The sequence below is a fragment of the Zootermopsis nevadensis genome, unplaced genomic scaffold, assembly GCF_977971745.1.
Source record: "Zootermopsis nevadensis isolate Lab colony 2312 unplaced genomic scaffold, Znev_1.0 Znev_ptg000003l, whole genome shotgun sequence".
NCBI classification, from domain to species: domain Eukaryota; kingdom Metazoa; phylum Arthropoda; class Insecta; order Blattodea; family Termopsidae; genus Zootermopsis; species Zootermopsis nevadensis.
In genome coordinates, this window is record NW_028259135.1 from 8,960,907 (window position 1) to 8,977,735 (window position 16,829).

Genomic DNA, 16,829 nt, shown 5'->3' on the forward strand with positions numbered 1-16,829 from the left:
GAAGCTGCAATAATTATTCACTATTAAAATTGTATTTAAGCTTATAATATAATAGAAAAATGTATGCATTCAAATCCAGATATAAGATAATAATGCAAGATTATTACCACAAAACTTGGCGAGACAGATGAGGGGAGGGGGAGGGAAATAGGTGAGAACAGGCAACAGTGGAGCCAATGTGGGATCTTTAGACAGAATACAAATTGAGGAATGAGGACAGGCAAAAGAAATAAGAAAACGAAACGGAAGTAAAATATATAATAACAATAATCGAGACTTGAAATAACAGAGGAACCAGCTCTTGTAAGTGCCATCAGGACATCAACATCAAAAATCACACAAAACATGTGGCAGAGGTTTCCTATGGTCTTCGGGGAGTGGATTTGAAGACCACATCAGGCACAGGCCGTCCTCCTGTTCGTAAGGCGTAGCTTGAACTCAGCATCCCCTCTGATCATTTGGCCCAAGTTTCTACTGAACTAACAAGTATTTATTTAGATTTACCCAAAACCGCTCATCAGAACGTCCTTTTAACCCAATGTAATGTATATGACAAGTGAAGAGAGAATATCCTGTGGGGGCTGGGGAGGCCGCGATGCAGTTTCCGAGCACCTGCATGTGTGAAGTGGGATTTTCCGCTTTTGCCTTCATAAAGGGCACAAAACGAAACTTTGCTGAACCCCGAATACGATGTGAGGTTTGCTCTGTCTCCAATTCCTCCCAATTTTGCAGAACTAGTAAAAAAGATGGAGCAGTGGCTTTGTACTCATTAGCTGGGACCTGGTGAAGAAATATTCATGGTGAATAATTACCAAATTTTTTGTGGCTGCTAAAATGTTTAAGATGTTTAAAATATGTTTTCTGTGCAGTTTGTGTTTTACCTACTTTGGGTCAAAAGGACGTTCTGATGAGCGGTTTTGGGTAATGAAGGAAAAAGTTTGGGAAGCGGTGCCCTAACAACACGAGCCAGAAAGACGACCTCCACCTGAACCAATTATGTAAGTCCCTTACAGAGTGCCCGAAGGAAGCCTCTGACACAGTGGCATTGCTGTCATAACTTGGTCCTAGGCCAATTATTTCATTCGTTTCTTCCGGTTTTCTTTATAGAGGTTCCACAAACCGACTGGTCGCTTGTCTCAAGACGACTTCCAAAACTGTAAGGAGAAACAAAGGAATAAGATAATGGAAAATAAGAGAACGCAAGTGGATGTTACCAAGCAAGTAATATCCACAAATGTACATATCTCAGTAGCCACTTTGACTATTATAGAAATTACCTGCTTGCATGGAAACCAAAGGTCCTTTGTCATATTCACAAAATACCGCCATTGTGCCCTGTCATGAGTAACGTAAATCTATTCCTCAGCCTCAAGCCATATTTCTATAAAATATAATATCATCTTCCCAATTAAACTTCTGTTTCTGAAGTAAGAAGTTCTTCACCAGAGATTACATGGATAGAATTTGGTACGATTTTATCAAATTTTCTACATGCCCTACCAATCTCATATTTGATCTAATCACCCTAATACTACTTGGTAAAAAGTACAACTTATTTCGGCAATTTGTTCTCAAACAGTCGAAAGTGAATAATAAAACCAAAATCATATCACACTTTCAGGAGTTAAGAATAGTGCAACAAATGCTTTAGTATGAGCAGTACTTACGAATAAGAAGGATTTACTCTTTATAAAAGTTGAGGGCAGCTTCAATGCTGATGTCACTTGCTATATAGTAACTGCCCGAGACATAAGAGAACACATCTAGCAGCAGAATAATCAATGAAATCCACAGGCTTTGTCGCACCAACCTTGCTTTGCCCTAGAAAACAAAAATATCATATAAGTGAGAATTAATGTTTTCTTGACTGCAAGTATTAAGAAGGAAGTCTCGTGGGTTGTTGTGAGGAATAGACTGATGGAACTTTACTAAGGTTTCAGATATGCTGATGATGGAGGCAACAAGGGTCTCTGAAACGCCATTGGACACATTACTCACCCTGAATATTCCTAACAGCATCATAGATCCTGTCAGGATTCTCAAAGCGGCATACAGCAAAGACACATCCTCCTCCAACGTAAGGACTGAAACCAAAGAATCTCGATTTTAGAGTTTACACAAACAGCAATTTACGCTAAAAAATGTTAATGACCAAAATTTGTTTGTTTACTTCTACCACTTTAGCCTGTGTGCTACTTGACTTGTGTCGTAAAGTTGCAGGTCTGTATCAAAGGAACGCATATCTAATGCGAGTTTAAGTCTCATCACAAAACCGATCACGAGAAGAGCAGAATCACAAATAAATAAAATAAGGACAAATTTTGATTGTTTTTTTTACTCAAGAAGTTAACTGTACAAAATATCGAAGTCTGACCGCAGAAAATTTTATGTAATATATTATAATTAATAATTCTCGAATGAAGTTACCTTTTTGGTTATACTTATTTTTGAAACAGCGCAGACCTACTTCTTTTTATTAACATCGTTGTAACGGATCCCCACTTAATGGTACCTGCACCTTGTCGTGGTGGTGGGGCTTGAGTACCTCAGTGACCCCAAGAGCTATGCTGGCGGTAGCATTGCTACTGGTAGGGCCTCCCAAGCCAGATTGGTCGAGGGGGAGAGGTCAGACTAAGACAGGTACCCTGGTCCTCCAGGTTGGGGGTTGGTCGCAAGGCTAACAACCTTGCATCGTAAAAAAGAATGAAGTTGAGAATAATTTGATGAATGAAGCCGGACTGTCCTCACGAAGACGAACATTAGCTAGGAACAAGGATAAAAATTTGGTACTACATATTGGAACATGGAATGTGCGCACTCTGCTACAAGTAGGAGCGATGAATGATATAGCTGATGAAATTATAAAATATAGAATGGAAATTGTCGCTATACAAGAAATTAGATGGAAAAATAAGGGAGTAATAAATAAGGCAAACTTCTCCATATATTATTCTGGGAAAGACGATAGGCAAGGAGAATGTGGAGTAGGATTTATTGTTACCAGGCAAATGCGTAAGGCTGTGCTGGCCTTTACGCCAGTAAGTGAAAGAATATGTACACTTAGAGTAAAAGGGAAACTCCATAATATAACACTTGTTAATGTCTATGCACCAACCGAGGGGACAGAAGAGGTGGCAGTAGATGGTTTCTATGATGAATTGCAGTCTGTATGTGATAAAATTTCGAAACATGACATGATAATAGTACTTGGTGATTATAATTCAAAGCTTGGGAAAGAAGAAGTCTATGTCAAACTATTTGGAAGGAATAGTCTACATGAAGAAACTAATAATAATGGCCTAAGGGTAGCACAATTTGCAGCTGCAAATAATTTAAGGGTCATGAGCACATATTTCCCAAGGAAAGATATTCATAAGGGTACTTGGAAAATTCCTGGAACAAATAATTTTAATCAAATAGATCATATATTGGTATCTAGGAGATGGGCGACAGATGTAGAAAATGTGCGCACATTCCGAGGGGCAAATTCTGACTCGGACCATTATTTAGTTGGGTTTAGAATGAAGCAAAAAATATGTATGGTTATGAAATGGAAAATGGAAAGAATTAAAAGATGGAATGTAGACAAATTAGAAGATAGGGGTACAGTACAGGAATATCAATGTAATTTAAACTCAGAATTACAAAAGATAGAAAAAGGGCCTAATATTGAAGATGAATGGAACTGCATAAAGAATGCCATTTTAAATACAGCACATATAACTGTTGGAGAGACAAGAAGATCAAGAAATGAAGATTGGTATGATGATGAATGTAGATCGGTCGTGGAACAGAAGAAGCAAGCTAGAATGAAATGTTTACAGCGAAATACGAGAGCTAATAGAAATCTTTATAATGAAAAACGGATATTGGCCACCAGAATATGTAGAAAGAAGAAAAGAGAAATGTTAGGAAGAAAGATCGACAATATGATAGAACACCATCGTAGAAATGAAAGTAGAAAATTTCATAAGGAGCTTAAAGAAGTAACACAAGAATACAGACCGAAAGCTGTAGCATGTAAAGATAGTCAAGGAAATCTATTGACAGAGAACCGTGATATTGTTAATAGATGGAAAGAGTATTTTAGTGGTATCCTGACCGGAAATATAATTGAGACAGGGCAGCCAACATATTATACTGTGGATAATTACATTGAAGATCCTACGTTTGAAGAAGTGCAAAAAGTAATCAAATGTCTGAAAAATGGTAAAGCACCCGGAAATGATGGGATTACTGCTGAACTACTAAAAAAAGGGGGAGTCAAGTTATGGGAGAGAATACATTATCTGATATTGTTGATCTGGAAAGAAGAAAAGATTCCAGAGGAATGGACCCTAGGAGTAATACAACCTATACATAAAAGAGGAGATAAAATGGAGTGTACCAATTATAGAGGAATTACACTTCTGAATGTAATATATAAAATCTTGTCAAGTACTCTATATAATAGATTGGTTGTATATGTAGAAGAAATGTTAGGAGAGTATCAGTGTGGCTTTAGAGCAGATAGATCAACGATAGACCAGATATTTGTATTGAGACAGATTCAAGAGAAAGCCTATGAATATAACATTGACTTAAATCATTTATATGTGGACTTCAGACAAGCATTTGATAGTCTCAATAGGGACCAAATGTTAAATGATATTCTCCTATTAGGGATACCATCTAAATACGTCAGGCTCATTAGAGCAACGTTGAAAGACTCCAAGGCAGTAGTAAGAGAAGATGGTGAGCTAACTAAACCATTTAATGTCAATATGGGAGTTAGACAAGGAGATGCTCTCTCGACAATGCTCTTTAACCTGACGCTGGAAGCATCTATTCGGAAACTTGAGATCTCAGGACATATAGGCATCAAATCAATACACGTGAGTGCATATGCAGATGATCTAGCTATTATTAGCAGGAATAAAGCTGCACTGGAAGAAACAGTATTAAAATTGATAGAAGAAACAGAATTAAGGGGGCTAAAAATAAATGAATCGAAAACAAAATATATGAAAGTTACAAGAGCAGCAAGAAATGTCACAAATAAATTGAGAATAGGGCATTATAATTTTGAACATGTGCAGAATTTTAATTACCTGGGTTCACAGATTAATACTATAAATTCAGTACCTAATGAAATTAAAGCACGTATTGTGAATGGTAATAGATGTTACTATGCCTATCAGAATTTAATGAAGTCTAAAATACTGGGGAGGGAACTTCAACTGAGAATCTATAAAGTTCTGATAAGACCAGTAGTCACATATGGATGTGAAGCCTGGACATTAACTAGCTTTGATGAGCAACGACTTTGAATATTTGAACGCAAAATATTACGAAAAATCTATGGTCCAATACAGAATAGTGATGGCTCCTGGAGAATTAGGATGAATCATGAACTAGATTGTATCATACAGGGAGCAGATATTGTGAGGCTGATCAAAAGCAAAAGGTTAGCCTGGCTTGGCCATGTTGCAAGAATGGAAGGAAACAGGGTGACTAGAAGAGTGATGGAATGGAGACCGATGGGAAGAAGGATGAGAGGGAGACCACGGAAACGATGGATAGACGACGTGGAGGAGGATGTGAGGATGATGGGAGTGAGGGGGTGGAGAAGAATTGTGAATGATAGGACAGAATGGAAAAAATTCATCGAACAAGCTAAGACCCACACAGGGTTATAACGCTATAAGAAGAAGAAGTTGTAACGGATCAATGCATTATGGTCTCTCGATACGTCACATCCACAAGCATTATGAAAACATACAAATTTCAGCCAAAACGAACGGTTGGGTGGCGAGATTTCAATTGAGACAGAGACTTCATTGCTCTCACAAGCCAAATAACAACTGGCCTTTGGCATGATTGAGTACGTACCTGGGTGCGGGCCGATAAACCTCTCCCTCAAGGATATTTGCCTGTCTGGGCTTACGATGCTGCCATCGGAGAGAAATATCCATTCCCTGTGCCCATCTGATAAGTCATGGAAGGATCTTTCCTGCACACCAAGAACATAGAGATGCTTAATTAGAAAAAAGTAATATTCCATACAGTTATGATAATGGTATTTTAATTATGTAATTTTAAATTTGTAATTACTAAAAACAAACACTACGTCCGTTATTTGAGTTCCCTCTAATCAAAGAATGTATAGTAAGCAATAATAAAACAAGCACGTACCAGGGTCAAAACAGCCAAGCAAATTGCCACAAATCTGAAGAAATTTACTTCTGTGAAAAGCGACCTCATCTGAAAAAGAACAGTATTTCATTTAGATACAATGTCTTATTTTTTGTTGCAATGACAGTTTCTCGAAGTCAAGACATGCGGTAAATGAGTTTACAGCGCATACATTTACAAATACTTTTGTATGGAGTCGATTACTTAATTATAATATAGTTATATCCACAACTAGACGCACCAATATAATCTAATATTTTGAAATGTTTATTTAAATTACGTCAGGCCTTTGCAATATACACGGTATGCTGTATTGAACGAATTAATTATTACATTAAACATGAAAAAGTATAAAAATCAAAGTGAAAGTTACTGGGATGACTCCTACGAACATACACGTAATTTTAAACCTACTAACGAACTAACTAACTAACTAAATGGCTTACCGAACCCGAAGGTTCATCACCGAATTAACCAAAGCCCTCCACCGGACCCTGTCTCCTTCAACTCCTATCTCCCATAGATCCCGCCTGACATTATCCTCCCATCTACGTCTAGGTCTCCCCAGCGGTCTCTTCCCCTCAGGCTCCTCACTCGACAAGGTGGTGATACCTTCGGGAGGATTTTAAACCTACACGTATATAATTTATTTATAAGCCCACTCAGTGTGTTACTTCTTTGATCTCAGGATCCACCAACTTTTCGCTCACGAACTCTATTTATATTCGTCGTAGTTAATTCGTACTTATTAAACATTCCCAGAAAATCTGAAGTGAGAAATGGTTTAAGAAAACTGCCTTATGTTTTCGTAGCAGATGCTGCGTCTCCGTTAAGAACCAAACATGTTGAAACCAGACAGGCAGAGTGATTTAGACTGCATCGAGAAAAAATTTACAACTATCGAATATCTAGAGCTCGGCGCATTGTTGAAAATGTATTTGGGATTCTGACAGCACGTTTTAGAATTTTTCATACAGCTATAAATGTAGCATTGGAACATATCGATTCTATAGTAAAAGCAAGTTGTGCTTTACATAATTTTTTAATATCAACACTGAGTCATGTATACGTCCGCAAGAATCTTTGGATTTTGAAGATATCGAAAATGGCACTATCAACACGGGTTTTACATCGGAGGATTCGAATATGGAGCCTTTACAGAGAAACCGTGTAGGAAATGCATCGTTAAATGCGAAACAAGTGAGGGAAGAATTTATGAACTAGCAACCCCCTGAGGGGGTCGTAGTACCGTGAGAAAATAACATTTACAGGCTTGTGTGACAATACTCTGCCACCGGTGTAAAAATCTTCAATAAATCTGATAATTACAGCACCCATAAAAAAGTAAGGCAATTTAAATATTGCTTGCTGTGTGCATCTGATTGTTTCAAAAGTATTAATTTTGACTAAGTTTGAGATTTACACCCCGAAAAATGATGATAGCAAAGAGCTCCACACTTACCGACCCCATATCCACTTCTTCAGGAAGCCACCATCTCACTCTCTCACGAAGTTCAATTATGGCCGCGACAATCTCATTGTATATCGATTTTATCTGTGGTATAAGGAACTGCAACCAAGAGAGAATAACATTTACACTTGTATGTCACAGTAATCTGTTATTTATGGAAAGGTCTTCAATGAATTTGGCAAAACAAAAATATGCAGGCCGAGATTTCAGCACAGAACTTCCTCAATATGAAACAGGAGTGCCAACATTTCGTCACAAGAGACCTGTAAAGTTGAGTGCTGAACCAGTAGTGTTGGCAACTCGTGACTTTAAACATGTGTCAAAATGAAACAGAGGGACACGACATTCAGATATTGATAAACAGAAGCAACCAACAAATTTGTATTTGAAGCATTTATTCTGTTTTGTTTTAAAAATGTATAGATCATGTGTGTACACCAGCCCTCAAAAAATACACTTCCTATAAATGCATATCTTATTTTGGATCAGTGGTACCAAAATGAATATTCTTTGTCAAAATATTTGTGCAATTCATTTTGATACAAAGATTATCGCCCTCTGATTGGACTAGTGCTTGTCTAATCTCTAAGAAACTGCTTAAATATCTGGTGCATGGTCATCCCTGACATTGGTGAGATTTTAGGTTCTCACAGCAACAAGTATGAATGTCTCCTAGGACGTTAATTGTCACATCAGTTTTGATCCTTTTCCCTGATGACAGAAGTAGCAAGCACCTCTAAAAATGTCGGTTAGCTGACACATGAAATTCACTCCAGATTTATCATGATGACCAAGACACATCACTGAATCTTGAGGAGTGAGATTACTCCACTTCACATGATTATATTGTCGCTAATTTTTATTTCTGTGTATTTACAAAGTTCTCACTTTCATTATCATCCAAAGAAAACTGCATGGCCCTTCTTTCTTTCTTTCTTTCCTTCGTGGCAACTAAATGCTCCACTTGACTGGGCTAATCTAAAAGTTTACGAACTGCCAAGTAACTCATTACGTAATTCTTTCTACTTGCCACTTACACAAAAGAACGGTGCGCTTTCATTTTTGGACATGTTGGAAAGCTGATTGTTACCCCAACTGAATACCAATTATGACGATTACATTCTACAACTGGACATTTCGACAGGAATGTACGAGTGCTTCTCAATCCACAGCGCTGGATCGGACGAGTTTGTTTGCCGTGTGGATGTGTCGTGTGACCCAGGGTGCACACATTGAAGGACTGTAATTAACGCGGACAGTTGTCGCCGCTGACGGTGTATGTTGTGCCCGTGTAAGGTGAGAGATAAAGTTTTTATTAAGTTTTGAAACCGCACCATTCTTTTGTGTATACTCTTACACCTCAGGACTTTAGTCTGACATGTTCAGTCAGATTAAGAGACATTGTACCTACCGTGAAAATACATAAAATCATATTCGTCATGACCAGATAATTGGCTGCAATGGCTACTTTATACTCCTCGTTTACCAGCCTTGCCCGTCCTTTGTCATCGTAGACAGTGATCGTAGATAATATGCCTTGTAAGATATACGACATAACTGCAACAGCACAAATCACACCATTAGTAAGATCGTGAAAGTGCGCATCATATTTTGGTCTCCTCGATAAATGGACACTTGTCTGCTCAAGAAATTCCTTTCTTTTAATGAATCTCTACTGTCATTACTATATTAAAAAAGCACTGCTCTTTTACCACATCCAACCACCGCAATTAATAGAGCTGTATTTTTTGTGTAGATCATCTTTAATCTAGTACACAAATTATGGGAGCACAAAAGATTCTGAACTTCGTGGTAGCAGACGTTCTCAGAATGCAATCTGTTCCTAATTTATTCATGAATACAATTTTGATTATTTGTTATTGCTTCTAAATATTTGAACTTAGCAAATGAGGTGCTTATTCTTTAGCAGATTAAGTTTTGTAGCCGATAGCCTAAACGTCTGAATTAGGGCTCCCAAGCATAGTTTCTAATACCTCCAGACAAAAAAGATGTTAATCACTGCAACCTACGTCTCTAGTTTGTTATAAAGTTGTGATATTCAAAGACATTTCTACGTAATGTTAAATCACAAATAAGGATTCATTCTTAGGAACTAAATTCCGAAAACACTTTTTTAAGTAACACTGGCTTGTTAGTAGACAGTTGCAGTTGCGATATTTATCTCGGTATTCCCATTACATAATTACATCCATTTTAAACACAAGCAAATTAAAAGAAATTTAAACATCCAATATTCCACTTACCACTCTTTATTGTCTGCATTGCTCGCCAAAAGATGTGGGATGGCAGTGATCAATTTAATCAAAACTAAAAGGTCTTTTTAACAGCACAAAATTGTCTACTCTACGACGCACGTCTTAAACAAGCGACTCACAGCTCAGCTCTTAACGCAATGACGAAAGCGGATTGTTGACGGCAATAATATAACACAACAATGCGTAGTAAACAGATGACGAAACAATTAGTTTCTTAGGTAACATAACCATTGTTGTCGGTCCATATTTACACATTGTTGATATGGATCTTACACACCTTCGTTAGGTTTTTTTGCCGAATGACCCTTCCGTAAAGACGTACTTACGTCAAAAGAAAGCCGCCATTAAATGTCGTACTTTAAGAAATATATTGTAGAGGTTTTACTATAGCCTACAAGTTTTCGTGATTCTGCGTTGTTTCTTTTGTACGTAGAAAGTTTGTTGCGATGCAAACTTGCTACTCTGCAAAATACGGAAACATTTAACTTTTAGGCCTAAAATACTCTGGTTTCATGTAAGCTACGAGTGATTAGGAATGTCAAGAAATATTGGTTGACAGTCGAACCACGGACCTTTTCGGAGAATCTGACGTAAATACGTCTCGATTATATAATGAAATAAAATGTAATGTAATAATTCTTATATAAGATAAGTACCTGTGATTTTCTAAAACGTTTCTAACACCACAAAATTGTCTACTCTACGACGCACTTGTTCCACAAACGACTCACAGCTCAGCTCTTTCAGCAATGACGAAAGCCAACCAACCAACCAACCAAAAAGCTAACTGAGGGCGGAGGCCTGCGCAAGCGCAAGCATCGTCCCTACCTAGGTGAAACCATTCCTGCGCACAAGGCGCATTGCTGGAAATGGTAAACAGTCTTAATATAAGAAACGGATATTTTGCTATCGCTAACAGGGTTACGTCGTGGCGGGAGCCTCGACCATTCAAACTGGGATCCATTGCTGCTGATGGGAGGTCATCCCGTCAGGCAAGTTGTCCAAAGGAATTTGGTTGGTTGGATCTCCGGGGTTTGAACCCAGAGAGGGAGGGGCCGTTTCGGCTGAAGGCCTCTGCGGCATGGGGGAAAGATCACTTCAGCTGATGGCCTCCGTGATCGGGGTGGGGGTGGCGGGCCGTGCCCCTATTAAGTTATACCCTGGCATTCGCCTTACAACTGAGGAAAAGCACGGAAAACCTCAGTCAGGGTAGCCGAGTAGTCTAACCACTCGTTGTGCCGACTTGGCCGTCTTTTGGGGACGGCCTCGGCTGGCCTGCTGAACTTCGGTCGCCCTCGGTTGCCCTTGGGCGACCTCTGGCAGCCCTCGTTCGGCACGAGTCCCACTGGACACAACCAAAAAGCTAACTGAGGGCGGAGGCCTGCGCAAGCGCAAGCATCGTCCCTACCTCTCTCCAGGCTGTGCCGGTGGGGGTCTCTCTTCAATGACGAAAGCGGATTGTTGACGGCAATATATACTAATGCAACAATGCCAAGTGAACAGATGACGCAACAATTACTTTCTTAGGTAACATAACCATTGTTGTCGGTCCATATTTACACATTGTTGGTAGTTAAAAATACAAAGAGAATTAATATAACTTATAATTAGGTTATATTCAATCATAAATGCAAGAAGTCGATAATTAATAATAATAACTTTTCCTATAAGAAGAGAATAAATTTAAAAATATTCTCAAGAGACACGAAAACAAAACTGCATTTTCAATTGCCCTTATTTAAAAATAACGTCCGGCTTCAGTATACTTGATTCATTTTAAAGATTATTTTTGAGGGGCCCAGGCGCTGTTGAGCCCATCGCTCCTGGGTCAGAGAAAATGTTTTCCTCGTTCGAATCCCGGGGAAGATGTTTTCTGTTGTTCGGATAGCGACCACTAGGGACGAATGGCGCTAAGGCAAATTCTGTCTTTTTCCTCGGAAATGATTCGACTGACTAAGGTCACAAGCCCGAAAACTGTCTGAGACCCAGAAGATGAATTTGTAAGAAACTGTCGTATTTCATCCTCAGTAAATACTGTGGAACTCGAAATTGTGGGTTGACATTTCTTTACTCGTTCGCTTGTGGCCCGTGAAGAAGAAACCTGGCGCGATTATTCCACAAGACAAATGAGAGAACACAGGAAGGTCAGAAGACTGGGAAAAGTGTCCTGAGTTCGATTTCCTTCAAGGGCGCTTCCTTTAACTCCGAATCTAAGCGAGACAGAACAACGGCGCCAGGATCAGAGAGAAGGCCTCGACACTGGGTTCGACTCCTGACAAGAAGAATAGTTTATGTTGACAGGAAAACATCCGCGTTAAGAGAACGACGCCAGTGCAAAATTCTTTCGTTTCGGAGAGGAAATTACAGGATCTTAGGTCACAGACCCAAGTCTCTCTTAGGAAAACACCATTCCTGCGTAAGGAACGCATTGCTGGAAATGGTAAACAGAGCCTCATAACTGAAACGAGAGTTTGGTCGCGGCGAAAGCCTTGACGGTCTGTTGCTGCTGATGAGAGGTACATATCGCGTGAGGCAACTCGTCCTTCTTGGAAAGGATTTTGGTTGGAGAGTTGTATGGAATTTGAACCCAGAGGTCGCTCACGTCAGCTGAAGGTCTCAATGATTTGGGAGTGGCGGGCCACCCTCCTTTTGAATTGTGCCCTTGTATTTGCCTTACAACTGAGGAAAAGCTCGTAAAACCGCATCCCCAACTTCCTACTAGCGCCAAGTAAAACTTCTGTGATTTCCTTTATCAAAATAGTCGTTACCCAATTAAATTTCAAATGTGTCTAGTCTAAATAAATCATGTCTCGGATCCATCAAAAAGTTTTTCCGGGCTTTTTATCAAAGAAGGATCACGTGCATTGACCTTCTACGATTTCAATTCCGAGAAACAGAATTTACGTTCCTTCACAGTTAATATGAAGGTTTCATACTTGCCAGTTGGTTCCTCATCGTTTAAAACTGAAAAGCATCAAGCGACTTTCGCTACTGTTACGCACTGAACTCAAGGAAAACTTCTTAGTTTTCACGACACTTCGTGCATGAACCATCAGCTTTAACAAATTTAACGCTGCATTCTGTATTTATGGGTTGCATTGCGAGCAGTGATTATTTGCAGTTCTAAAATATTTTTTAGACCGTCTTCCGATTTAAACAGTTCCGAAATTAATTCAAGAGATTTTTTCGTATTGCTGGAAAGTTGAAATATTTACCATAAATGCAGAAGGTATTTGAAGTACAACAAACTCGTGCTGTAGAAAACAGTTCTATCTCAATTTGTTTAGTATTCGTGACAGCACAAATAAAATCAGACGATTGGGCGTTGCCAATAACACGACATAGATACAACCAGCAGCTGCTATTCTGCCTTAAGGACGAAGGTGGCTACAGAATTCCTCCGGTAGGCAACATTACAGAAGTAGCGTCCTCTAGATTCAACGAGATCTTACATATCGAGTTGCTGGCATGTGAATGTTTAACGATTGCACACCAACCCTCACTAAACCACAGACAATTACAAATACAACTGCAAATAATAATAATATTAAATTAGAATCCCTTACCTCAAACTTTGTTCAATTGTACGAGACCACGACGTCCACGGGCAGTTTCACAGATTTCTTAATAATTCTTATATAAGATAAGTACCTGTGATTTTCTAAAACGATTTTAACGGCACAAAATTGTCTACTCTACGACGCACTTGTTCCACAAACGACTCACAGCAAAGCTCTTTCAGGAATGACGAAAGCGGATTGTTGACGGCAATATATACTAATGCAACAATGCCGAGTAAACAGATGACGCAACAATTACTTTCTTAGGTAACATAACAATGCACGCATGAGTTCATATAAAAGCAGGCCTTCTCTATTTAGAATATAATTGGAATCCTTTTCAATAAACTTATCTTGAGCAAATCCTGTCGCCCCCGTCTACAACAGCTGGAAATGGAAAGTCTTGCTTTCTGTACAAGGTCCTCAATGTGACTACTACACTTCATTTAGTAAGTTAATTATTCTACATTATAATTAATCATGTATGTGCTATATATGATTATTATGATTCCCGTAATTAGCTTATAGGTATACAACATGTCCGACGATCACTGTTTCCTTGATTTGATCATCCTAATAATATTTGTGAGAAGCCAGGTTTTACACCCATACAAATTGGCACTAAGTTGTGGGAATTTATAACTTGTGGCATGAACAGAACATGCTTACTTGTAGTTGAAGTCTGCGTTTCATATTTCAAGACACCAAGAACTGTGATCACGTTGATAAACAGAATGTCAATTTAAATCCTGACGTTCTACAAACGCAGAACAGTAAATATCTGTCTCCATTGGAAGCGTAAAATCAGGGTCCCAAAGGATTAGCTAAGTAGGTTTCTGTACCACTCATTCAACTAGTAGACGTGTTTATAACAGGATCCTGTTACAAATTCTGTGTGTCGTGTTCACAACACCAAATTATTTTGCAAGGTTGGCACTATATTATTTTGTATTTTTCTAACATGTTGTGTAATTGGCAGTTCTGTACTTTTAAATTATATATGAAAGACAAAATTCTAAGACTGTGTTGTTTTGTTCCTACGTCACAACCTCGCATTGCAGCCGACCTGGTTGGATACCATGAAAATCTGCAGGACTTCAAATTCATTATGTTTATATCAGGTTTCATGCAAATCTGTCTGAAGCTTTCATGTTGACTCGGTATAATGAATTCTTCTCGGGCTACCAGCCATGTCGGGCGGCTGAATGGAGAAAACACCGTTTTGAGAACCGTCTTCATCCTCATCTTCAGGGTACTGAAGATCCCCCAAGGATAAGGACGAAGATGGTTCTTGAACCGGTGTTTTCTCCAGTCAACCGCCTGACAGCCCGAAAAGAAATCATTTTCTGTCTAACACCATCTATAATACTGATTTTCAAATATGAAGCGCGGCAGACGACCACATGGCTTCATAACACAGACTCTGGTATTATTTACAAAGGATTTATTAACCATTATTTTGTCCTCCATTCTGAAGAAATTACACAAAATTCACAAACTAAATAGTTATTAAGGGAAGAAAAAATGATCAAGTCTGCAATTTTCAAACAGATCTGATAGCAACAATTTGTTCTTTCATCTCGCACACAAAATTATGACACACTTCCACTCGCTGGGTTATTTGTTTGGAGTTTTGTGATTTCGGCTTTGAATTTCACAATCGTCTCTTTTGCCAATTTTACTCTCTCCTTTAGGTCGCTGATCTCATAACGAATCTTATTTTTGGCATTCAGTATGCTCTGCAATGCCTTCTGCTTCTTGTCTTCAACTGAAACAAGCAAAAACATGATCAATGAAAATAAAAAGGGATCAGACCAAAAGGAAATAAAACCTTCAGCTATTTGTGACAAACGCTTAATGTGCTGAAACGATAGAAGTGTACTCGCAAAGAACGTCTTTAATCATGCTGAAAACAAGTTTGAATTGGGATGGATAGACCGGTAATACTGAACTAGACGAATGCCGATCAACATTATTGTTTGTCTTAAAATTACATCAGATTCTGACCAAATAAGTTCCAGTTAAATATTTGTATTCCTGTCAAACAAATGTGTGCAATTTATGTGCATCTACGCAGTCTCCACATCTGTAATTGATTTTACAGCAGCTCTATCAGGCAGTACATCACATCATTCTGTTTCAATTTACTATGCTAGAAAATGCCAAGCCCCACTCCACTTACAGTCAGTTTCATGTTTCCATGTTCCGTGTGATAGCTGTCGAGTGGTCGTCAATAAGTGTTGCATCAGGACTGTAGGGTCTTGAAACACAATTTCCTCATAAAATTCAGAAACAAGTGTCTTTTTTCCTTGCATTACGTCTGGCCCAGACTGAAAAAGCTTGAGGATGTGGTACAGTGTCACCTAAAATAGCAATATTTTGTATTTGCTGTGACAAATGATATTTGTGTCACTATTATAATGTTACTGTAGACAATAATAATTAATATTTATAAACTAAAATGCAGTAAGTTAAATAATTATATATACTATGAAATTACAATGCTGATTGTAGAGTATCACAATGACAACACTGTAATAAGACTTACTGTTGGGCGTTCATTCGGATCATGGAAATATATTTTAATGACAATCTCAAATTCTCCCCAGCCTGTCTCTGTAACTTCATATGGAGGCTTCACCACTATTCGATTTGGCTCTGCATAACTTTCATGCAACTTGAAATGGACTTTTTTCACATAAGTTGACATGTCTTCATTATGATATGGTTTTACATAAACAGTCCACTGATGTGTATGGCCATCTTCTTCTCGTTTCTTTCCAAAGTATCTTGCTATGTTTCCATACACTATTGGTTTCACAATACACACACCCTGTGAAAGTTATAAGACAATTAAAATTCACTGTCATGTTTTCTGAGTAAAATATTCGGAAGTCGATTCCTCAGTTCGTGGGTCATTTAATGATGCCGTACCAAATGTTGTGTGGAAATAATTTGAAAATATGGAGAAGGAAAAGATCGTAGGCTATTTCAATTACTATTATCACATTCGCGTGGATTAAATTTTTGCAGGATAACTAATAAATACAGTCATGATAGCCAGTTCTCATGCCAAGATTCCATACGAATACACATTCTAATCACAATGTGGCGTCATTTTTAAAACCTTTCAAAATTATTAAAACATGTGTTACCTTAACTCGTCCTCCAGAATCCGGTCCATAATCAGTAGGCCCAGACATTCTATAACAATTTATTACGTATTTAATAACCTTAGCAACATAACCTTAAAACTGGTATTTGGCTTCCTCCAAACTATAACCTACTTCGCAACGCTACAGCTGCCATCTTTGGAAGCTGTTCATCTGTGGAATATAAATGGCTGTT

At 38.4% G+C, this 16,829-nt stretch overlaps 2 protein-coding genes across 4 annotated transcripts; both read right to left on the reverse strand.

The window, feature by feature from the left end:
* Positions 1 to 243: 243 nt before the first annotated feature.
* Positions 244 to 13,672, reverse strand: LOC147874969 (uncharacterized). Of its 3 annotated transcripts, none has more exons than XM_087342385.1 (8): positions 13,488 to 13,672; positions 9,057 to 9,202; positions 7,637 to 7,744; positions 6,175 to 6,243; positions 5,872 to 5,992; positions 1,999 to 2,084; positions 1,668 to 1,821; positions 244 to 1,154 (listed from the first exon to the last, which is right to left on the reverse strand). In XM_087342385.1, the coding sequence occupies exons 2-7, from the start codon at positions 9,198 to 9,200 to the stop codon at positions 1,681 to 1,683; spliced, it is 669 nt and encodes a 222-aa protein (XP_087198511.1). In that variant the 5' UTR covers positions 9,201 to 9,202; positions 13,488 to 13,672; the 3' UTR covers positions 244 to 1,154; positions 1,668 to 1,680. The 3 variants fall into 3 exon arrangements, with proteins under 3 accessions (XP_087198511.1, XP_087198510.1, XP_087198509.1); XM_087342384.1 differs by lacking the exon at positions 13,488 to 13,672 and adding an exon at positions 10,578 to 10,680; XM_087342383.1 differs by lacking the exon at positions 13,488 to 13,672 and adding an exon at positions 9,910 to 10,163.
* Positions 13,673 to 14,910: 1,238 nt separating this feature from the next.
* Positions 14,911 to 16,806, reverse strand: Gas41 (YEATS domain-containing protein 4 Gas41). Its single transcript, XM_022081966.2, has 4 exons — positions 16,637 to 16,806; positions 16,030 to 16,314; positions 15,664 to 15,844; positions 14,911 to 15,249 (listed from the first exon to the last, which is right to left on the reverse strand). Exons 1-4 carry the CDS (start codon positions 16,682 to 16,684, stop codon positions 15,074 to 15,076), a joined length of 690 nt encoding a protein of 229 aa, XP_021937658.1. The 5' UTR covers positions 16,685 to 16,806; the 3' UTR covers positions 14,911 to 15,073.
* Between the last annotated feature and the right edge of the window lie 23 nt (positions 16,807 to 16,829).